Raw genomic sequence first — 19,814 nt, forward strand, 5'->3', positions numbered from 1 at the left:
TCAGGAACTGTTTCAAGAGCTTTAACAATGCATAGATCATCTCGTCGAACAAGAAATTTCTTAATATGCGAAATAAACTATTCATTATCTATTGCTACAAGATGAACTGCATTTATCGAGAATGTTAAACATCCACTGACATGATAGAATTCTTGAAACTTAATCGCTAAAGCTCTCAGAGTGACACACATACAAACCAAACATCACACAATAGTTACTTCATCAGCATACAATCTAATCAATTCCATTCTGCGATATTCAGCATCGTTATCTACTTCTGAATCTAAATGCATGAAAAAAAAATAATAATAGAAAGTTCATGTCCAACGCAAACCCATCTAAATAGAAATTGTCTTGCAAACGTTGAATCCATCTGATGCAGTAGTGACGAAACAACCTGGGATTTGTGAGTGCCAATGGACCTCCTTGATATCCTTCTGACCTTGGTGACAGAACATAAGCTGTGGAGGAACCTGTGATTCAATCTCATGTTGTGCCAATTCCTCTTGATCTAACTCAACAGCCAAATCCCAGAGAGTTACTTGGTCATCAGCACCTGATGCAGCCAAGACTGATTGCTCTGTAGCGTGCCATTCAATGGCGGTGATAGCACCCTTATGCCAATCAAAGTTGGCGACTGGGTCTGGTCTTGATGTCATGTTTGGTTTGAAGTTACGGAGATCCCAAACCTTGACATTACCTTCATCACCTCCAGATGCCAAAAGATATTCAGTTTGTTTGTTCCAGTTAATAACATTAACATCCTCATCGTGAGCATCCATGACATTTACGACTGACTTCTTGTTTCTAACACGAGTATCCCAAATTCTGACGGTTCTGTCAGCTGAACAAGATGCAAATACTGTAGCTTCTGATGGTGACCATTGGAGATCCTCAACTGATGATGTGTGGGATGTGAAAGCACCTGATGAAGGTACATAACCAGAGTTTGTGAATTGTGATAAGTGTATGTTACCACCGCAATCACCAGTAAGTAGTCTTAAATCGTCAGTCTCATTCTTTGGTGTTGACCAATCTAAGGCAAAACCTTCTTCACTTCCATGTGAGTTGATCGTGAAAAGTGGCTTATTGTGCTTATTCTTGTCAATCATAAAACCAGGATTACTAAGCGAGAGCATATGTGGACGAAGGTTGAAGATGTGCACTTTACCAGTATCTGCCCATGTTGCGCCTAAGTATGGTCTATCTGGGAAAGAATTTGGTGATGTTGGGTTTACGGTAGCTGGAAGTTTCTCTAGTCTGAATCTATTAATACCACCTCTGTGTGGGATTGACTTGTGCTCAATTGTAGGCTGCTCGTCTGCATTATCGTCGTCGTCTTCATCGTCACTGTCTTCTGATTGTTGAGTCTTCCATAAATTAGCCCAGCGCATAACCATAACCTCATTAGCATCACCAGCTGCTTGTGTACCGGTTGCTACAAACATTTCCTCTGGGTAACTTCTACGCTCGTCGCCTAATCCGTCTCTCATGATATCGAAGGAGAGACAAGGCCATGGAACAGACATGCTATGGAGCATTTCATAAACTGAGTTGTCTGGTTCTAAAATTTCATCCGGTTTGAGTTTATATTGGTGTGGAATGTATGGTTTAGCTTTTGCAGCCTCTGCTTCTGCTTCACCTTCATTTTCTTCTAATATAGGTATTAGAATAGATAAATAAGATAGCCAAGTACTCACCCTGCATTACTTCAACACCATCGTCGTCCTCATTAGCGTTGTCGATAACTTCTCCGTCAGACTCAAATTCGTCTTCGTAGTTGTCTTCGAATTCGCCCATCTCATTGTCAGATTTTTCGTGTCTTTCCTCTCCTGGCCTGCTTTTGTTGATAGGCAAGTCATTTATTGGGGAAGAGCGTCTTTTTGGTGGCATCTTAGTGATTGTAGCGAAGAGAGAAGACGATGAGTGGAATAGCAAAAAATTGAGTGAATAAGAATATCTTAAGAAGTACCAAATATACGTTAACTCAATTAGCAAATTTATTCTTCCTTTACCCTCTTTGTTTTATCATGATAGGACGATGTGAAAGTATTACGATTTGTTAATATGATAGACAGAATCAGTAGACATCACAAACTGTCCGCAATAGCTCACAGCTATTTTGCTAACTCACGCAGGTGTGCGTTTAGGAAAATAAGGTTGTTCCGAGGTCTTACCAGACAGGAAAGACGTTTAGTGTAGTTATAGATGAACTGACCTCCTTACTGTCTGTGGAGCTCTTAGATTATATATACATGTACTATTAAACAGGAACTCGGAATGTTTGACCCAGAAAATGCGAATATTTGAGACAACTATAATGACCACTAGACTGTGAGGGTGATGTTAGTGAACAATAAACCATAAACATACAACAAGGAATAATATGTTGTACATTACAGACTTTTGATATATTCGTCGTCATTCACCATTAAATCAGAGCAATCAGCCATTCGTTCATCGTTACGACCATATACAAACAATGGAAAGAAGACAATCTCAAGGAGAATACCCTCAGTTGGTGCCATTTGAAGCAGAATGGGAAGTCATTTACTCTAATAACATGGAGACTGCCTATCGAGAGTTTGTATACCAGACAAACAAACAGAAATTTTGCTGACAAATTATTAGCCACGCATGTTTAGCAAGCAACAATCTCGCTGCTATGTATATACCGCGCTCGACACTCCTCCCAATATCGGTTGAGCAATCACCAACCACCTCCTCTTTCAGTGACCTCAGCTGGCCTGCTTTTACAAACTCTCAGAGCTCACTGACTAATATGTCACAGTTGAGTTCTACCAGCGCCTCGAAGGAGACGCCTGCAGAGCAGCTCATTCAGGCACAGAAAGAGAGACACCGTTCTAAAATAAACGAAAGAGAGAGGATCTCAAGACAAGGGAAGCAATCCTTGATGCAAGAAATCAAGTCTTATCTCCCAGCTAGAGGCACAAAGAGACGTAGGATCACAGACAAAGAGGCACTCGAATGGTGCAGAGATCTCGTGGTATGCGTTAACAAGCACGATGATGGTTGCCCTTGTAAATTTGAGCCAAGAGATGGTGATAACGCCAAAAATGACAGGTCGAGTGCTGTTACTTTATGAATTACCTTCTGGATGCGAAGTGTAATCTTATCAGATATCTCATTCGCCTTGAAATACCTCAAAATTAGTTGAGAAAATACCATACAATTATACACTTGTAGTCTTACAAATACGATTTCCTGCGTTGTAGCATTCATATAAATATTGAAACATTAGCTAGCTGTTGATCTTTCGGGATCCTTCATCCTATGTACTTTGACTTCCTTGCCGAGAGTGATACTGGACATATCCTGCGGTGTAATAAGCACGTATTGGATACCAGTGGATGATTTTGCGGTATCGATCTTATAGTTGTCAATATTGGCAAACAAGAAAAGTTTCCCTTACCATCATCTTCATACTGATTTTACGATTGACAGCGTCCATGAAAACCTAGAGTTGGATCTTAGAGTAAGAGAAAAGAACAATTTATCACCCACATCAAATTCGTCAAGACATCTAATTGGGCACCCGATAGCTTCCCAGAGAGACAATAGCAGACAAATAGTAGAGAAAGATTTCTCTCCGCCAGAGAGTGACCTGGGATCCTTGTCCCTTTTACCTTGTGTAGCAAGTTGATCATCTGTCTGTACCATCAAATCCAGCCTGCGTTCACCATGATTGAAATGGATAGTTCCATAATAACCACGTGACGACAGATGAAACATGAATTGGTACTTTGCCCTCATCGCTATGTGTTTTCTGAACTGCAGCCACTTTTGAGTTCTTAAATCCAATGCTTTCTTTAATTCCTAGATATATTGTTAGTCGAAAGGGGAGAACAAAAAAGCTACGGACTCTTATGAATATGTTCATGTCATTTATGTCGCGCTGTGCTGATTCTACTGCATCGAGAGCTTTATGGTATTCTGCTGTAACTGCTTCAATACTCGAACCGTTTCTAAAGAAGTAAGTAAATAAAGCAAGTGAGAGATCACACACACCTTTCTTGTCTGGCCCGTAGAGCAACTTCAATACCCTGTATGTCACGTTGTATTTCGTTTACACTTCGCGTTGTCATAATACGCGTTGAGCAGATCTCACTAGCTTGTTCAAGAGCGATCTGAGAACATTATTTGTTGTCCTTTGTAAAAAGAAAAAGTGACGCACCTCCAAATCACTGCGAATTTTAGAAATATGCTGTTCGTAAGCATCAACTTTGACAGACTCTTGTTGTTTCTGCTTGCGACGATGATTTAGTGTAGTCATTGCTTGATTGTTATGATCGTGAGCATCTTTTAGATTAGCCTTGGATATTTTTAGCTAAGTCTCTTTATTGAGTTTTCACCCACCTCTATAGAAAGTCGTGTCTTGTCATAATCAGCCAATTGCTGCTTGATATCATTATTGTGCTCCAAGTGTGGCTGAATATATTGCTGCAACTCATGTTGCTTAGTAGCAATGGCTGCGTATTGTTGCTGAACTTTAGTGATCTCCTCCTTCTGTTCTTCGATTGCAGCATCAATCGCAGCAATGTTGACTGGTTGATCACTCTGAAGAGTTTCTCTAAGCTGATTAATTTGGTATTCACAGTTCCGTTTCTCACGGTATGCTCTGTCTTTGTCGCTTTTGTAACGATCAGCATTTTTTCTGATATCTTCAATTTCTTTGGATACTGTTAATTCTTCCTTCTGTAACTCTTGATATTGTTTACGAGCTTCAGCCATGCTCTCTTCAGCAAGTTTCTTAGCTTCAGATGTGTCAGTAGTTAGACGTGGTGCTCCTTTGTATTGTTGCAAGGTGATAGTAGCGCTTCCAACACCACCACCAACTTGGAATAAACCATTCAATACATAACAACTGGTGACATTATGTGGATGTGTCCTCATTATTTGGTCAGCATCTTGACGATCTCTCACGAGAATTGAAGATTCTGAGCGGTTTTGGTTGACAAGTATACACCTGACTTCTTCTCTGTCGAACTAGAGTTATGTTAGTGATATCTTGAATATACAGTGTACTCACCTTCAAAACCCTATCAATCGTAACGAACTCAGATGATGGTTCACCAGCAGAGAAATCGAAGCTCTTTTCACCCATCTGTATGACACCTGATGAAGCACCATTTCTCTTCAGTATACCAAGCAACTTCCTACGATCTTGCAAGTTGGTACATGCGAAAGCATTGAGTGTACCACCTAAGACACTCTCGAGGACTTTGCTCCATCTATTGTCAGTCAATTTTACATATCTACCAAGTGGACCAATAGGCTTTTCAATCCATGTTTGATTATCAATTTCTTGAAGGATGGCCGGCATCTTATTACCAAATGCAGCTTTTCTGTCCTTGAGGGAGGCATTTATCTGCATCAACTCTTGCTGTGATTGTTGTATATTTGCTTCGCATGTGGCCTTCTGTCTCTTGATTTCAGCATATTTGTTCTGCAATTCTCCAATTTGTTCCCTTCCTTCATTGATTTTTTCATCCGACTCAGTATCAATTTGATTGTGTACTTGGATTTGTTCATGTAACTCTTCCATTTGTTTACGTGTCTCGGCATGTTGAGCACTGTAATCGATCTTGAGACGCTCGAACTCTTCCTTTTTCTGATTTTCAAAATCTTGTATACTACTTTGGATTTCATTGAGGTACTGATTGAGATCTGCCTCTTCTTTTCTGTTATTCTGGAGTCTTAGTTTGTGATCTTTAAGAATTTCATTAATTTTTTCCTTCTCAGAACGAAGATAATTCAATTGACTGTCTTCGTTTAAAGTCATTGATTCATATCTATCTACTTCAGCTTGAGTTTCCTGATAACTCATTTCAGCAGCTTGAAGTGCTTCTTCGATTGCTACCATTCTCTGTCTAGCGACTTCATAACCTTTTTCCTCCTCATTTATGTCTTTCTCTATGGCCGCGGGCACAGACCATGCGAGCTCATTCTTAAATTCGAGGAGCTTGTGTTGTTGGTCGCGAGCTTTAGTTGCTTCTTTATACCTCGTGTGGGCTCTACTTGCAGCTTCTTCAAGTGCAGGTAGGCGCTCCTTCTTACGTACAGTCGCGTCTCTTGCATTAGAAATATTCTCTGATATGAGTTGATATTCATCAGATAACTGAGTGAGCTGTGTACCCTTTAAGAAGAATTCATACTTCTCCTTCGCATGACTAGCACTCAAGAATTGCCTAGCTTGGTCTTGACTGAGAACGTTCATTGGGTTATCGACTTGAATCATGAAATGGTCACAAATTGCAGTGAGTTCTTGGCGTGTTGTACTGACTGTTTTACCACTTGAGCTTTTCAACTTGAGGGAGTTACCATTATCCTTGACAGTACGCTCAACAATGATGGTACTACCATAAACAGATGGTTTGTATGCCTCTGTACCCTCGTTTTTTAACTTAAGGACAATTTGTGCCGATCTGCATGTGAAGTTGAGTGATTGTCTATGTCACAGAAGTTGAAACCCACGTTTGACCTGATTTAATGAACGACTTAAGCGTGCTACCTCTGTTTGTAGCTGTAGCGCGTCCACCGAGTGCCAAAGTGATAGCAGTCAGGATAGCTGATTTACCAGAACCGTTGTGTCCGATGATGAAGTTAAGCTGTGGACCCAAATCGACTGTGAGGCTATTAAATGATGCAGAACCAACTATTGTATACCCACAAGCTAGATATTTGTGGCACATAAAGTTGTAAACTTCAACATATTGTATAATACCAGCATCAGCGACGCTACCTTTAGTAGACTTCCTGCGTACTATCTGCTCTGTCTCCATTTCTATCTGGGTGGTATCAAAATCGTCTTCGAATTCGTCTCCGAGCTCGTCTTCCTCGACGGGCTCTACTTTAGCTTGCTTCTTCCTGGGCTAAGTTGTGATATGAGAAATGACAATGATTTATTGTTAATATAGCTTACAGATTCCTGCTCTTCTATAAAGGAACCCCCTTCATGAGTCAGTCTCTTCATTTTGATAAGGATGGTTTGGAAGCTAGAAGTACGCGAGACGCGATTTACTTTTTTTTTGTTATCACAAAATTCTTACTGTAGAGTTCCTAAGCTGATAAAATGATGGATGGGTATAATAGGAGGCGCCATTTCCTACATTCTATCCTATACTCAACTATACCGCAATGACAGATTGTGTAACAAAAGAAGCTACGGCTTTGTTAGAATAATTCATAGAACGCGTTAAATGAATCTCCATTGAATTCAATATACAATCGAAAAAGAAGGTATTACCTCTGATAGTGTTGAGGCAGATGCTATCGCACGGACAGAGGTTATGGCATTGACAAAGTTATACAATACCGTGTACTATCACTGCCATGTAGTATAAATCTCAAGCAGCCTACATAGCTATCTACAGTTCATTTGGTCCCTATCATACAGCACTCAGATAACATAGAACGATCTTCTTCGTTTAAGTATTTGGCATTTATAGTAGCTAAAATTGGCTTATTAGCTTTTAATACATTATTTAACCATTCGAGACATGCTTTACGGATTAGTACACACGACTGAGAGACACTTTATCCCTCGATCGTACGTACCGTTCGTACCGTTCTTTTGACTAAAATATGCCGGCAATAAGAAACTGTACATAGCAAACTATCCTGTCATTTTATAATAAAACTACTTTTCGTGGTAATTATTAGTAGTAAATCGTATCGTAGGCACACGCCCTACACCTCACACCTCAACATAGCGAAAGAATATAAAAATTGAAATTCAGAAATACAGGATCTAGATGTCGTCTTCAAGGTCGTCAACGTCAATACCCTTCTTCTTGAGTGCCATACGTTCCTTCTTCTTCTTACGGAGTTCACTGGCGTTAAGACGAGCTTGCTTCTTTTCGCTGACGATCTTGTTTCCGAGAGCGTCAAACTTGTCCTCCTCATCTTCCTTTCTCTCGATCTTAGTACCCTTAGAGTTGGATTCAACCCCTGTTAAGATGTCAGATTTCTGTTAGTCTACTAAAATTTGTTACTGACAGTTGTGACCTGAAGCTTCCAAGTAACCATCTCTCATGGCCCAGACTTCGGAACAGATGGATTCAGAGAATTCTCTGTTGTGGGTAATGATCAAGACACCACCACCGAAGACCTTGAGGGCTTCAATAAGGGCAGCGAGAGATTCTCTGTCAAGATAGTTGGTTGGTTCGTCAAGACAGATAACGTGTGGCTTTCTCCAGGTAGCTGCACCAAGGACAACCTTGACCTTTTGACCACCAGAAAGACCTGCAGTTGTTAGCTTAATAATGAGATCATATAAAAGACTCACCTCTCATGGTGTTGTGGGTGGTGAACTCAGATTCGAGACCGAAGTCTTCGAAGTGCTTCTCAATTTCCTTACGGACGAGTGGTCTCATCATACCCAATCTTTGGGCTTCACGGGTGTCAACTTCCATGACCTTCTTCTCGAAACCTCTCTTGACAAGCTCATCACGAGAGAACCACATGTTGTCAGCAGATGACATACCCTTGAAACCACACTCGTATTCGTATGATTGCTTGAGCTTCTTACGACCAACAATTTCTTCGATGTAACGTTTTTGGCCTTCGATGATAACAACGGAACCGTTCTTCATCTTCTCAGCTTCCTCTTCGGTAATTTGACGGGTTTCCTTCATCATTTCCTCAAGATCCTCACCAGTTTGATATCTCCACAACATGTACTCTAATGGAGTCTTGTCAAGGTGGTTATCAATGTGGTGGAAAGCGTGTTGGGCGACGTAACCAATGACCAAGTTAGGGTGCTTCCAGACCTCACCACTGATGTTTGGTTCAATGTCACCAATAAGGAGCTTAACGAGGGTGGATTTACCAGCACCGTTTGGACCAAGGACGGCAACACGTGAGGAAAGGGAAACTTGCAAGGTAATATCGAACAATTGTTGCTTCTTAGCGGTTGGATATTGGAAGTTAACCTTACGCATCTTCAAGAGGGACTTTTCCTTTGTCTTGACACCTTCAAGCATTGGTGGTTCTGGAAGGTTGAATGAGTATTCTTCAGATGCGGCGATTTCGAAGAAAGCGCGAGCTTCTGGGACGAGCTTAGCGAAGTTCTCCAAGTTACCTGGGTAACGCTTGATCTTGAATCTGTTAAGGTAGATGACATCGGTGATGGTCTTGTTCAAGAATTCAGCATCGTGGGAGACGATGATGGAGGTACAGTGAGTAAGTGAGGTAAGGTAGTCAATGATCCATTGAACGTTCAAGACATCCAAGTGGTTAGTTGGTTCATCGAGCAACAAGATATCAGCCTTGAAAAGGATGGCTCTGGCAAGAGCGAGCTTCATCTTCCAACCACCAGAGAGGGAACCAATAGATTCATCTTGACGTTCGTCAGAGAAACCGACGGTAGCCAAACCTTGTCTGATTTCATCATCGTTAGCTTGGATACGCTTGTCAGATTGGACGAATTGGAAGACGGTGGTGTCTTCTTCTGAACCGTCAATGTCGTGTTCGACGTAGAAAGTACGGACTTCGTCTGGTGATGGGAAACCTTCAACTTGACCGTTGACGATGGCTCTCATGAGGGTAGATTTACCAGTACCGTTTCTACCGAGCAAACCGTATCTGTGACCTCTCTTAAGACGGAGGGTAGCAGTGTTAAGAAGAATCTTAGCACCGTAAGCCAATGAGAAGGTACAGTTACAGAGATCTTCACCCTCTTCTTCATCTGGGAAGACGTGTTCAACTTCAGCGTCATCAGCGGAGGTCTTTTCAAGGAGCTCCTTAACGACAGCCTTAGCTGGAGCGTTAACTGATGATGGGTCGGTTGAGTTCAATTGAAGTGAGATGAGGTTAACGAGGGCTGATGACCACTCGGTTTCTTCACCGCAACGAGCGTTTGAGAGTTCTTGAGCGACACGAGCGATGTAAGCAATGAAGACATCGTCAGCCTTAGCCAATGAGTCACCAGTGTTCTTGAGGGCAGCAACCAAGACATCAACGACCTTGTTGAGGTCGACGGTCTTGATTTCTGGGAGGTCGGTACCATCTGATGAATCTGGGAGGTTACCAACTGAACGGAGCTTCTTGATAGCGCGGTTAACAACTGAACGAGCTTCTGGGTCAGCGACGGTTTCTTCGATCTTGATAAGACCTGGGAGAAGCTTTGGAAGGAATGGACGGACAATACGCTCGCTGTCGACAAGGGTGGACATGTTGTCGATGATAACAGCGGTCTTACGACGGAGAGCGGTTTGACGTTCAGCGAGACCACGTGAGAGAAGAGGTTCCATAAGGGCAAGGGTTGGTGAGTCGACTTCTGAAACGAAGGTGGTGGCGGCCAAAACCTGGATAGTTGTTGGGACCTTTTCGGTTGGGTTGATAAGACATTCCTGGAGAGCTGGAATGAACTTTTCGATATCCTTGTTAACGACCTGGCGCTGTTAGTAAATCGTAGGTGGCGGGGCAGGCAACTCACCAAAGAACAGATCTTCTTCAAGGAAGAACGTGCGGCCTTCTTGACATCTGACTTGGTGTCCCAGATGACTTCAGCGAGGACTGGCATACAGTCAGGCATAAGACGAGCCATTTGGTCTGGGACGGAGGTGACGAGCTTGTTGAGAACAGACAAGCCACCTGTCTTGATCTGCCATTTACCTGCGGTTCTGATTTGCTCGAGGAGTGGTGGCAAAATGAAAGCAGTTGCCCAGTTGTTCATGACGGTGACGATATCCTCGACAGCCTTGACAGCGGCGTCTCTTGGGCCTTGTGACTTGTCAGCGAATGCTTGCAAGAGTGAGCCGAAGACGTCGTGTTGGGTGGACAAAAGAATGTATGGCTCGACTGGCAAGAATTGGCCACCAGCGACGATGGCGGAGATCAATTCAGCGGCACCTTGTCTCGCACCCTCGTTCTTCTTCTCAGCTAAACCACCGAGGATGGTTTCTGGGAGAGACAAAGTGGCGACTGCAGCTGGACCGCCGTCCTTGATTGACTTGACGACTGCCTCTTGGGCAGTTGTACGTGCAGCAGCGTCTGCATTAAAAATGGCTGATGTGTCTAACTGTCCCGCGGTAGGCATTTTCTCAGCTCCTCGTGGTAGTTTTTCAAGTGAGCCTTCTCTGGATTGATTGCTAGGATTAAAAATTTAAAAATCAGGAAAAATGAACAAAACTAAAATATTTTATACTAATTTACCGAGAAAACGTGATTGGACGCCTTCAAACGCTTCTCCCCTCGCTTTATCTTCCCTCGTTGCCACCGATAAGCAAGAGAGAAGACAGTTGAAAGATCGCGACTATTGGAAGAAGCATAACAGCAGAATAAAGAGCAAGTACCCAGACGGCTGGAAACCAAAAAATAAGCTCTCGAGAGCAGCTATGATTGGCATAAAGGAGCTCCACCAATATGACAGCCTGCAGTTCAACGTAGCAAGCCTGAGTGAGAAGTTCAAGCGCTCGCCCGAGAGTATACGCCGCATTCTCAAGTCAAACTGGATACCCGACCAGCAGCGGGCTGCTCAGCAGAACGAACGTGCTAGCAGGAGCAAACAGCGGGGCACTATTACCAGCAAGCAGAATACATCAGACAGACACGCTAATGATAGAGAAAACGACTCCTTCAGAACACACCTCAGCAGCATAGAAAATTATCTAAAACGAAATAAGTGATGAATTACCAATTGTAGTATGGTACACTGTTTATAATCTTTGGTGATTGCCTAACAACTCCTGGTGACCTCACTTTGTTGAGTTTCTTGCTGTATTTTTCCGCTTTTTGTTGATCAATTGACTTCTGGGGGGTGAGAACGACGTGCAGTCTGGAATGAGGGTGCTCCTTTATACCAGTTCTCATCCTACCCTTGATATCCATTCTTTTGTGTGGTGTACCTCTATTAACATACGCTTCCTTGACGATGAGAGAAGATCTATCGAGACCCTTTGCGACGGCGTGATCCCTAGCCAAGGCAAGCGTGCTCTTGATTCTATTCGATGCTCTCTTCTCAGAGAACTGCATTTGCAAGATAGCGCTATCGACCGGTTTGCTAGCGATCTGACTAGCGAGGTCATTCAACTTCTTATGGGAAATTTTGAACCATGCGGTTGAGTATTTGTGCTGCTTATATTCTTTCTCTATAATTGGTTTATTTATGCTCGCTGGCTCTATCAGCGTCTTCTCTTCTGGCTGTTTCTCAGCTTTCTCGTTCAAAACTGGCTGGGCTTCTAGTTGCTTAGAGAACTTCTGAAGCTGCTGACTGAACCATGGTAGTTTGAATTGATTTAAGCTTGACTTGCTACTAAACGTTCTCTTGAAAATCGTCGACATGGACGTTCAACTCGAACCGTCATGGCACTCTCAATTGGGAATATTTTGTATATTTCCTTGTTATTAACAAACTCTGTCGCTATTTTAAATGAAGAAAGGTTTCTAGCAAAGAGTGGGTGTTTTACTAGCACTTTATTAGCTCCTCATCCTATTAGTCGGCTGGACACAGTCTAACAATCTATACCAAGAGCAGACGGTTAAAACACGTCTGATTAATTTGATATCCGCTGTTAGAACACTTATGAGATGTGAGTCACACGAGAGATATAGCAGACGTTCTGACACATAAGCAGTCCCACTTATAATTTTAAACATTATTGTAATCGTATATGAATTGTTGTTTGGATAACCGCAACTCGCAGTAGCTACATGTCTCCTATAGCCAGAAAATGTCGGGAAGGACAATGACCCAATAGCCTACAAATACAAAGCAAAGGGAGATAACCTAACCTATTTCGCTCTCATTCGATGATTTTATGCCGTCTATCATTCATTTTCTAGAGGCGATATTTAGCTCATCAAAGTTCTGAATAAGAAGAGCCTTTTTCGCTAGATTTTGGTTAAATATATTTGAAAATTTTTACTTATTCATCGTTTTTTATTGTTTGCACAACTTATTTGGTAGCCGATCATTCAGTACATTCGTCTGTCAATCACCTTCAAATCCCGGCGATCTACGTAATTCAAACTCTATTCACGCACCGGGGCGCATAAAATATAATACAAAACCCCTTTAATAGCTTCTTGGCAAGATTTCAGAGTTTGTCACTTGGCCTTCTGACAAAATCGACGCGACTGTCTTTTGCTTGTCTCTACCTTGTTTCACGCCACCACGATGTTTATAGCGCTATACACGGCTATCCTACTATCATGCTTAGCAATAGCTGAGGTGATAACTCCTCCACAGGAGGTTATCATAGGTGTACCACCTAGCATTCCCTTCAGTGCGTCTATCCTCATATAAAAGACTCTTCCTAACAAATCCCCTACAGACGCTCCTTTCGAATGGGGATACACTCTAAATCAGTCGGACAGCAATCTCGTTAGGTTCGACTACACACTCGCTAGACTGATCGCCCCATCTGGGGAATCGCCATCACAACAACCAAACGGCACGCTCGCACGTCTTTTTCCGGACGACATAGACACAAAGTCGACACCCTACACTATCGACTTACCCCCTGGAACTCAATCTCGGTCATACCGCTCATCCCAATCAGGTAGACGTTCAGTTGATTTGACAAAACGTTCATCCAGCATCTATTCTATAGACGATAAGGCGGTAAACGACACATCAACGAGATTGTGTCTTGACAATAACAACTTTACTGCACCTTATTACTGGGGTTGGCACAATTCAACCGAGCCGGGTAAATGGACTGTCCAGGTGAGGTCACTAATACTCTATGGTGTGAACGGCTATGAGAGTAGCGATGATGGTAACCAAACCTGCATCAGTCCACCATATACTTTCGAAAGTCTAGATGCCAAGGCAGAATTTTCAGTCAGTACACTCGAGGCGGATGAAATAGAAATGAGTACAACGAGTCTACAAAATGACGAAGAGAGCAAAACCTCTACGTTTACTCCCCAGATTTCCGCTACTGCGACGCGCGTGGAAGCTCAATTCAGTCCTTCACCGACTGGCAACATACTTATATCAGATTCAGACAGAACGATATCCAGAAGCGTAGTAATATATAGTTTGACGACCATTTTTACGTCTTTAGTTTTTGTAATCAGCTAAATGCATATTGATTTAGATTTAATAGGGTGTTTAGAGAGGGCTGAAAAACTTACCCACTGGGTCTTAACTGTGGGTATCAGCGATTTGGTTGCTAATTTTTCAATTCACTCACCCCAATTCTACCTTACGTCACCTTCATCTTCAGAATTTGAAGAACGGCATATTCAGCATCTTTGTCATCTTCATAGCGGATTTCGTCATTGGGCGGTATTTCGTAAGATATTTTTTACTCCTATTAAGCCTCTAATGGCTAGATAAAAAATACTACAAAAGTTGTTTTATCCCTTTACACGCCCCTTGAATGCCCCTTGATGACTTATCTCGATGATCAGATAAAGAATCTCGGATTGGACGACGCAGATGAACGGGAATTGGTAATCGTGTACTCCACGGAGACGGGGAATGCACAGGACATAGCTGAGCGGCTGCACAGAGAAGCCGAACGCTGGCGCTGGATGGTGCATGTCTACGATGTAGAGGATTTTGATGTGGTGGGTATAACACATAGGGCTAAACACTACTAACATCCCTTAAGAACACTCTCCTTAACTCCCCCATCGTCATTTTCGTCGTTTCCACAACCGGGAACGGAGAACACAACAAGTCATTCCGTCCTCTCTGGCGTCTACTACTAAATAGCACGCTTCCGGCTGACCTTTTAGAAGATCTCACTTTCGCTGTATTCGGTCTGGGAGATTCTGGCTATGCGAGGTTCAATTGGGCTGCGAAATCACTCAGCAGACGCTTGCAGAGTTTGGGCGCACAGATGCTTGTCCCGCGCGGAGATGGCGATGAAAGACATTACATGGGCTTCGATGGGGTGTTCCTCCCATGGTCGAAAGGTCTCTTTGAGGCCTTGCAAGTTGTTTGTCCACTCAGAGATGGTTTAGAACGTCTTCCAGATGACTACTTGCCTGCACCGCGAGTGGGATTACGTTTCTTGCCAGGTGAAGAAGCACAAGTGAAGGATGACAAGCCGACAGCTGTTGAAGGTAGCCATCAATGCACACTCAGGCGCAGCGACAGGATAACAAGCGAAGAGTGGTGGCAAGATGTTCGCCACATTATTCTTGACAAACCTCCTTCGCTCACATACGACGCTGGGGATGTTGCAGTTCTCACGCCATCCAACAATCCAGATGCAGTCGACGAGCTCATTCGTTTGCTTAGATGGGAAACCCACGCTGATACACCTCTGAAGCTAACTGGTACTGTCCCACACCGGCTACAAGAATACATCAATCGTCCAACGACAATCCGGTCATTACTCACATACTCTTTATCGCCATTCAGTGTACCCCGTACGACATTTTTTGAATTCCTCGCCCATTTCACTAGCAATAATCTCGAAAAGGACCGCCTGAGGGAATTTCTCAGTGTCGAGGGTGCTGACGATTTGTTCGAATATTGCACACGCGTGCGAAGGACAGCTGCTGAAGTACTGGCTGATTTCAAGAGTGTACGCGTACCTGTGGAATACATTCTCGATGTATTTAGCGTTATGCGCCCTCGTAAATTCAGTATTGCTGGTTTACATCCCACTAAAATTGAGCTTTGCGTCGCACTAGTGAAGTACAAGACGAAATTGGTCAAACCCCGTCAAGGCGTTTGTAGCACATGGATAGAGAGCCTCGCTGAAGGTGCTACCATCGACATATCTGTCGAGGAGGGCACAATTCATGCGCCGAAGGACCCCAACAAGCCACTTCTGCTCGTCGGTCCAGGTACTGGCGTAGCACCTATGCGTGCACTAGTACAGAAAAGAAAAGCTATGGGCGCATCCCACACAGCACTCTACTTTGGATGCAGAATGTCAGCCATGGATGAGCTCTACGCTGAGGAATTCAACAAGAGCGACGAACTGGTCTATAAAATTGCACACAGTCGTGACGACAAAGAGGGAAATAAAGAATATGTACAGCATATCCTTCAGAAAGATGGTAAGAGGGTGTATAATTGGCTCATCGAACGTGCCGGATACCTTTTTATAAGTGGTAGTTCAGGCCAGATGCCGAAAGCTGTTAAGAAGGCCATTGGATCAATCATAGAGCGTTTAGAGAATATACCAAATGAGACAGCAATGCATACAGTTGAGCAACTCGAAAAACAGGGCAGAATCGTAGAAGAATGCTGGTAACTTTATAGAAAATGTATAAAATAATTATAATGCAATGCATAATGTACAAACAAAGGATGTTACAGTGATTCCCTCAAACTGGATGGTTGGAATGGAGCATGTGAGTGTGTCTGTAAGCTTCCAGTGAATTTCTGCAGCGTCTTGGCTGGAAAGACGCTATTGCAAGTTGAACATCGCTGTGGTGGCTGGCAGAAGACTAAAATTGGTGAGTAAAATCAAATGTTAAAGTATACGATACGACGTACTACTAAGACAGACGGAGCATATGTAAGCAATGTCTACTATGCGTTTGTGGCAGAAGCAGGCGGCCCGGAAGTCAACCTTATCGGAGCGAGGCTGGACTAAGCGAGCTCTGAGCGGCTGAGACGGAAGGAAAGCCATAATGAGGTACTGCACCAGGCTTTCTGGGTCTGTGGCTTGTATGAAGTTGCCTCCAGTCAGGTGCGCGGCCTGCTGTAGGAAAATAGTGTTGCAGTTGTATATTTGTACTACGTCTATGACAATTTTGCTTTTCTGGGCTGCGAAGATGCTGTTCATCAAGCTGACGTACTCTGGAGGTACGTCGTCTGATGCCGCAACGACGAGAATCCGGAAAGTCGACTTTGACTCTTGTACGATTTTCCTATTTACGTGGCAGAGAGACTGAGCGAGTGTGCTGGCAAGCGTACTCGAGGCAGTACTAACATCATTCCTGCATCCAACGTAATAGTTATTGACGTATCGTATAAAGCGCTCGCTGATATCCCCAAAGCCGATATCATCCTCCTGGGTATCTAACAAAATGCTAGTGTTGATGTGTATAGACGCGCTATTTAGGTCAGAATTAGACAAATGGGCATTGATAAAAACTAAAAGCTGCTTTATAACGTTCAAATTTAGATTTTTATTTTTTATATCTGCCACCAAACTCAGATGGTTAGCTGACATGACAGTAGCTTTCTAAGTTATACGTCGATGAGAGTGTCTATCATTTTACTCGCGATAGTCGCTAGCGTCTACGCAGCTATTCTAAGCTTAGACCTCGGTAGCGACTCTATTAAAATTGGCCTCATCGGTTCCGGAAATCTCGATGTTGTGCTGGATAAGGACAGCTCACGGAAGTTGCAATCCACCGTCGGATTTAAGAATACAGAGAGGCTCTTCGGTAAACAAGCTTTGCAGAATAGTAATAGAAACCCTGAAAGCAGCTTCTCTAACCTCAAACTGCTTCTCGGGAAGTCAGAGCATTCTGACTCCTTTTCTCGCTGGAACAGCATATGGAGCGCCGCAAAATGGTCACCAACTGATAGAGGTACTCTGGCTCTACACACACCTACAGACAGCTTCACTGTCGAAGAACTACTCGCGATGCAGTTTCAATATGCCAAGCAACTTGCCGAAAATGAAGCAGGAGAAGCTATCAAGGATGTAGTATTAGCTGTGAGTTCTTTGTTCACGTATTTACGCGCGTCTAAACTACCTTAGCTCCCACCTTACTATTCCAGCTACGAACGTCAAGCAATTCTCGACGCTGTCAACCTCTCGTCATTACAACCAATTGCTCTCATCAACGATGGTACTGCCGTAGCAGTAAATTACGCGATGACACGCGCTTTCGATGCCACTCCTTCGAGCTATATTATCTATGACGCAGGTGCATCCTCGTTATCGGCAACTTTGTTAGAGATTAGCTCAGTAGCACCACCAAAGAAGCGCTTTGGCAACAACCAGAATACAACAGTTATTAACGTCATCGGTACTGCCTACGATAGTGGTGTCGGTGGTGTAGACCTCGACCACCGTCTTCGTGAAATTCTCGCAAACGCATTCGAAAAACAACACAAGTTGGATAAATCGTGGAGAGAGAACAAGCGTGCATGGAACAAGTTACTCGTTGAAGCTGGTCGTGTGAAGCACATTCTCAGCGCTAACACTGAAGCACAATCTACGATTGAGGGTCTTCATGATGAGTTAGACTTCAAAACCAAAGTTAGCAGGGATGAATTTAAGGCAGCTATAAGCGAATACGAACACAGATGGTCAGCCCCAATCGGTGAGGTTCTCAAGAAGACAGGACGGGATATCAACTCCGTCAACTCGGTCATTCTCACCGGAGGTGCTTCCCGCATTCCAGTCATTCAATCCCATGTCAGAAGTGACGTTGGTGATGAAAAGATCAGCACTTCGGTTAATGCTGACGAGAGTGCCGTCCTCGGTGCCGCATTCTACGGTGCGACATTCAGCAAGTCTTTCCGCACCAAACCGTTTGTTGTTAATGATGCTAGTGACTTCTCAATGGAGGCTCTCGAAAATGGCTCCACTACACCTTTATGGATTGAAGGTGATTCCTTGCCAGTTAATAAAACACTCGTTTTGCCTCCAAAAGACACAGAGGTTATTGTGCAATACACAGCAAATTCTGTACCAGCGTGAGTATCAGTTTTCTTTATTTGCTTAGACTAACCATCCTAGTGACCAAAAAGCACCATATATGCAACTCACATTGAAAGGTGTCGAAGAAGCTCTTCAGGATATCAACTTGAGTTACGACGAAGCAATCGCATCTCAAGTCAGAGCTGAATTGACAGTTGAACAAACTGCGTTTTCGTTGGTATTCCCAGTCGGTGCAGACTTGGTCGTACCTGCTCCAGCTTCGAGCGAGGGTTTGACCGGTAAGTTGAAGGAGTGGTTCAGCGGTAACGCAAATGCAACAACAGAGCAAGCTTCACCACCAGAAGAGAAGAGAATCAAACTCGATATTAGTAGCTTGCCAGTCTCACTCCACCCAATGACAGTCGACGCGAAAGGTGCATCAATTGAAAAGCTTACAAAGTTGAACTATGCAGAAAAATTGAAAGCACTCCGTGAAGAATCCTTCAATGGTTTAGAGAGTAGATTATATGTCTTGAAAGACGTTCTCGCGAATGATGAGGAGAAATTTGGTGCATTCCACAATGTTACACAAGCGCATGAATTGGAGGAACTCAAAAAAGCTCACAGTGAAGCTCTCGAATGGGTAGATAGCGAGGGATGGTCAGCCACTCTCGAGCAAATCCAAGAAGTCGCCAGCAAGATATCATCTCTCGAAACCCCAATCAAGGAGCGTCTGAAGAAGCAACAAGTGAAGGCAGCTGCTTTGGGAGATTTGCAAAAGGCTTTGTTTGCTGGAAGGACCTTCCTCCAACAGGCACGCAAAAACCTCACGACGACTGATGAGTCGAGGTACACATTCAAGGAGATTGATGACTTCGAAGCACACCTCTTCAAGACAGAAAACTGGCTGAGACCATTAATGCGCAAAGATGAGGCTGCAAAGCCATGGGAGGAGGGTGCGTATAATGCGTCTGAGCTCGAAAAGGCAGGAAGAAGCGTGCAGGATATCTTTATGGAATTGACAAACAGAAAGCCAGCGAAGAAGACGTCGACTGAGAGTGCAAGCTCGACGCCAACTTCCAGCGCGACCGAAAAGTCCACCACATCGGAAAGTGCGACAAGCAGCTCGACCGAAGAAGAAAAAACAAGCACGAAGGAGGCAGAGAAGGGTGAAGAAACACATGATAAGCACAGACATGAAGAACTTTGATCTAATATATATATATATGCATTATTTAATTAAACGTCGGAATGTTGTTCATATGATAGCGA

General features: G+C 43.4%; 11 protein-coding genes across 11 annotated transcripts; 6 read left to right on the forward strand and 5 right to left on the reverse strand.

Moving 5' to 3' along the window:
• Positions 1 to 279: 279 nt before the first annotated feature.
• WALSEDRAFT_36799 (WD40 repeat-like protein) lies at positions 280 to 1,907 on the reverse strand. The gene is made up of 2 exons (XM_006957327.1): positions 1,701 to 1,907; positions 280 to 1,654 (listed from the first exon to the last, which is right to left on the reverse strand). The coding sequence occupies exons 1-2, from the start codon at positions 1,891 to 1,893 to the stop codon at positions 339 to 341; spliced, it is 1,509 nt and encodes a 502-aa protein (XP_006957389.1). The 5' UTR covers positions 1,894 to 1,907; the 3' UTR covers positions 280 to 338.
• Positions 1,908 to 2,199: 292 nt separating this feature from the next.
• Positions 2,200 to 3,227, forward strand: WALSEDRAFT_59911 (hypothetical protein). Its single transcript, XM_006957328.1, has 3 exons — positions 2,200 to 2,332; positions 2,405 to 2,583; positions 2,632 to 3,227. Exons 2-3 carry the CDS (start codon positions 2,483 to 2,485, stop codon positions 3,104 to 3,106), a joined length of 576 nt encoding a protein of 191 aa, XP_006957390.1. The 5' UTR covers positions 2,200 to 2,332; positions 2,405 to 2,482; the 3' UTR covers positions 3,107 to 3,227.
• A 5-nt stretch (positions 3,228 to 3,232) lies between these two features.
• Positions 3,233 to 6,974, reverse strand: WALSEDRAFT_59912 (P-loop containing nucleoside triphosphate hydrolase protein). Its single transcript, XM_006957329.1, has 11 exons — positions 6,944 to 6,974; positions 6,692 to 6,893; positions 6,496 to 6,646; positions 5,051 to 6,446; positions 4,378 to 5,007; positions 4,196 to 4,333; positions 4,030 to 4,148; positions 3,884 to 3,986; positions 3,526 to 3,837; positions 3,434 to 3,478; positions 3,233 to 3,390 (listed from the first exon to the last, which is right to left on the reverse strand). Exons 2-11 carry the CDS (start codon positions 6,801 to 6,803, stop codon positions 3,259 to 3,261), a joined length of 3,138 nt encoding a protein of 1,045 aa, XP_006957391.1. The 5' UTR covers positions 6,804 to 6,893; positions 6,944 to 6,974; the 3' UTR covers positions 3,233 to 3,258.
• A 797-nt stretch (positions 6,975 to 7,771) lies between these two features.
• On the reverse strand, positions 7,772 to 11,062 carry WALSEDRAFT_27967 (hypothetical protein; the record flags this gene model as incomplete). Its single annotated transcript, XM_006957330.1, has 4 exons — positions 7,772 to 7,971; positions 8,020 to 8,265; positions 8,309 to 10,421; positions 10,460 to 11,062. 4 exons carry the CDS (start codon positions 11,060 to 11,062, stop codon positions 7,772 to 7,774), a joined length of 3,162 nt encoding a protein of 1,053 aa, XP_006957392.1.
• Positions 11,063 to 11,076: 14 nt separating this feature from the next.
• Positions 11,077 to 12,314, reverse strand: WALSEDRAFT_31905 (ribosomal protein L22; the record flags this gene model as incomplete). Its single annotated transcript, XM_006957331.1, has 1 exon — positions 11,077 to 12,314. A coding segment is annotated over exon 1 (542 nt), but the record flags the coding sequence as incomplete, so codon positions are not given.
• Positions 11,283 to 11,495, forward strand: WALSEDRAFT_4712 (hypothetical protein; the record flags this gene model as incomplete). The annotated part of the gene is made up of 1 exon (XM_006957090.1): positions 11,283 to 11,495. A coding segment is annotated over one exon (213 nt), but the record flags the coding sequence as incomplete, so codon positions are not given.
• Positions 12,315 to 12,339: 25 nt separating the features above from the next.
• Positions 12,340 to 12,655, forward strand: WALSEDRAFT_8522 (ER to Golgi transport protein Yos1; the record flags this gene model as incomplete). Its single annotated transcript, XM_006957091.2, has 3 exons — positions 12,340 to 12,418; positions 12,462 to 12,554; positions 12,600 to 12,655. Coding segments are annotated over 3 exons (228 nt in total), but the record flags the coding sequence as incomplete, so codon positions are not given.
• A 486-nt stretch (positions 12,656 to 13,141) lies between these two features.
• WALSEDRAFT_56872 (hypothetical protein) lies at positions 13,142 to 14,053 on the forward strand (the record flags this gene model as incomplete). The annotated part of the gene is made up of 2 exons (XM_006957332.1): positions 13,142 to 13,250; positions 13,299 to 14,053. The coding sequence occupies 2 exons, from the start codon at positions 13,142 to 13,144 to the stop codon at positions 14,051 to 14,053; spliced, it is 864 nt and encodes a 287-aa protein (XP_006957394.1).
• A 305-nt stretch (positions 14,054 to 14,358) lies between these two features.
• WALSEDRAFT_36811 (riboflavin synthase domain-like protein) lies at positions 14,359 to 16,237 on the forward strand. Its single transcript, XM_006957334.1, has 2 exons — positions 14,359 to 14,544; positions 14,589 to 16,237. Exons 1-2 carry the CDS (start codon positions 14,365 to 14,367, stop codon positions 16,188 to 16,190), a joined length of 1,782 nt encoding a protein of 593 aa, XP_006957396.1. The 5' UTR covers positions 14,359 to 14,364; the 3' UTR covers positions 16,191 to 16,237.
• On the forward strand, positions 14,359 to 19,792 carry WALSEDRAFT_59913 (actin-like ATPase domain-containing protein). The gene is made up of 5 exons (XM_006957333.1): positions 14,359 to 14,544; positions 14,589 to 16,386; positions 16,436 to 17,609; positions 17,655 to 18,598; positions 18,642 to 19,792. Exons 3-5 carry the CDS (start codon positions 17,145 to 17,147, stop codon positions 19,750 to 19,752), a joined length of 2,520 nt encoding a protein of 839 aa, XP_006957395.1. The 5' UTR covers positions 14,359 to 14,544; positions 14,589 to 16,386; positions 16,436 to 17,144; the 3' UTR covers positions 19,753 to 19,792.
• WALSEDRAFT_68167 (transcription factor Tfb4) lies at positions 14,364 to 17,609 on the reverse strand. Its single transcript, XM_006957335.1, has 3 exons — positions 16,436 to 17,609; positions 14,589 to 16,386; positions 14,364 to 14,544 (listed from the first exon to the last, which is right to left on the reverse strand). The coding sequence occupies exons 1-2, from the start codon at positions 17,115 to 17,117 to the stop codon at positions 16,250 to 16,252; spliced, it is 819 nt and encodes a 272-aa protein (XP_006957397.1). The 5' UTR covers positions 17,118 to 17,609; the 3' UTR covers positions 14,364 to 14,544; positions 14,589 to 16,249.
• Positions 19,793 to 19,814: the final 22 nt, after the last annotated feature.

The sequence above is a fragment of the Wallemia mellicola genome (assembly GCF_000263375.1).
Source record: "Wallemia mellicola CBS 633.66 unplaced genomic scaffold WALSEscaffold_5, whole genome shotgun sequence".
In the NCBI taxonomy this organism is placed as follows: domain Eukaryota; kingdom Fungi; phylum Basidiomycota; class Wallemiomycetes; order Wallemiales; family Wallemiaceae; genus Wallemia; species Wallemia mellicola.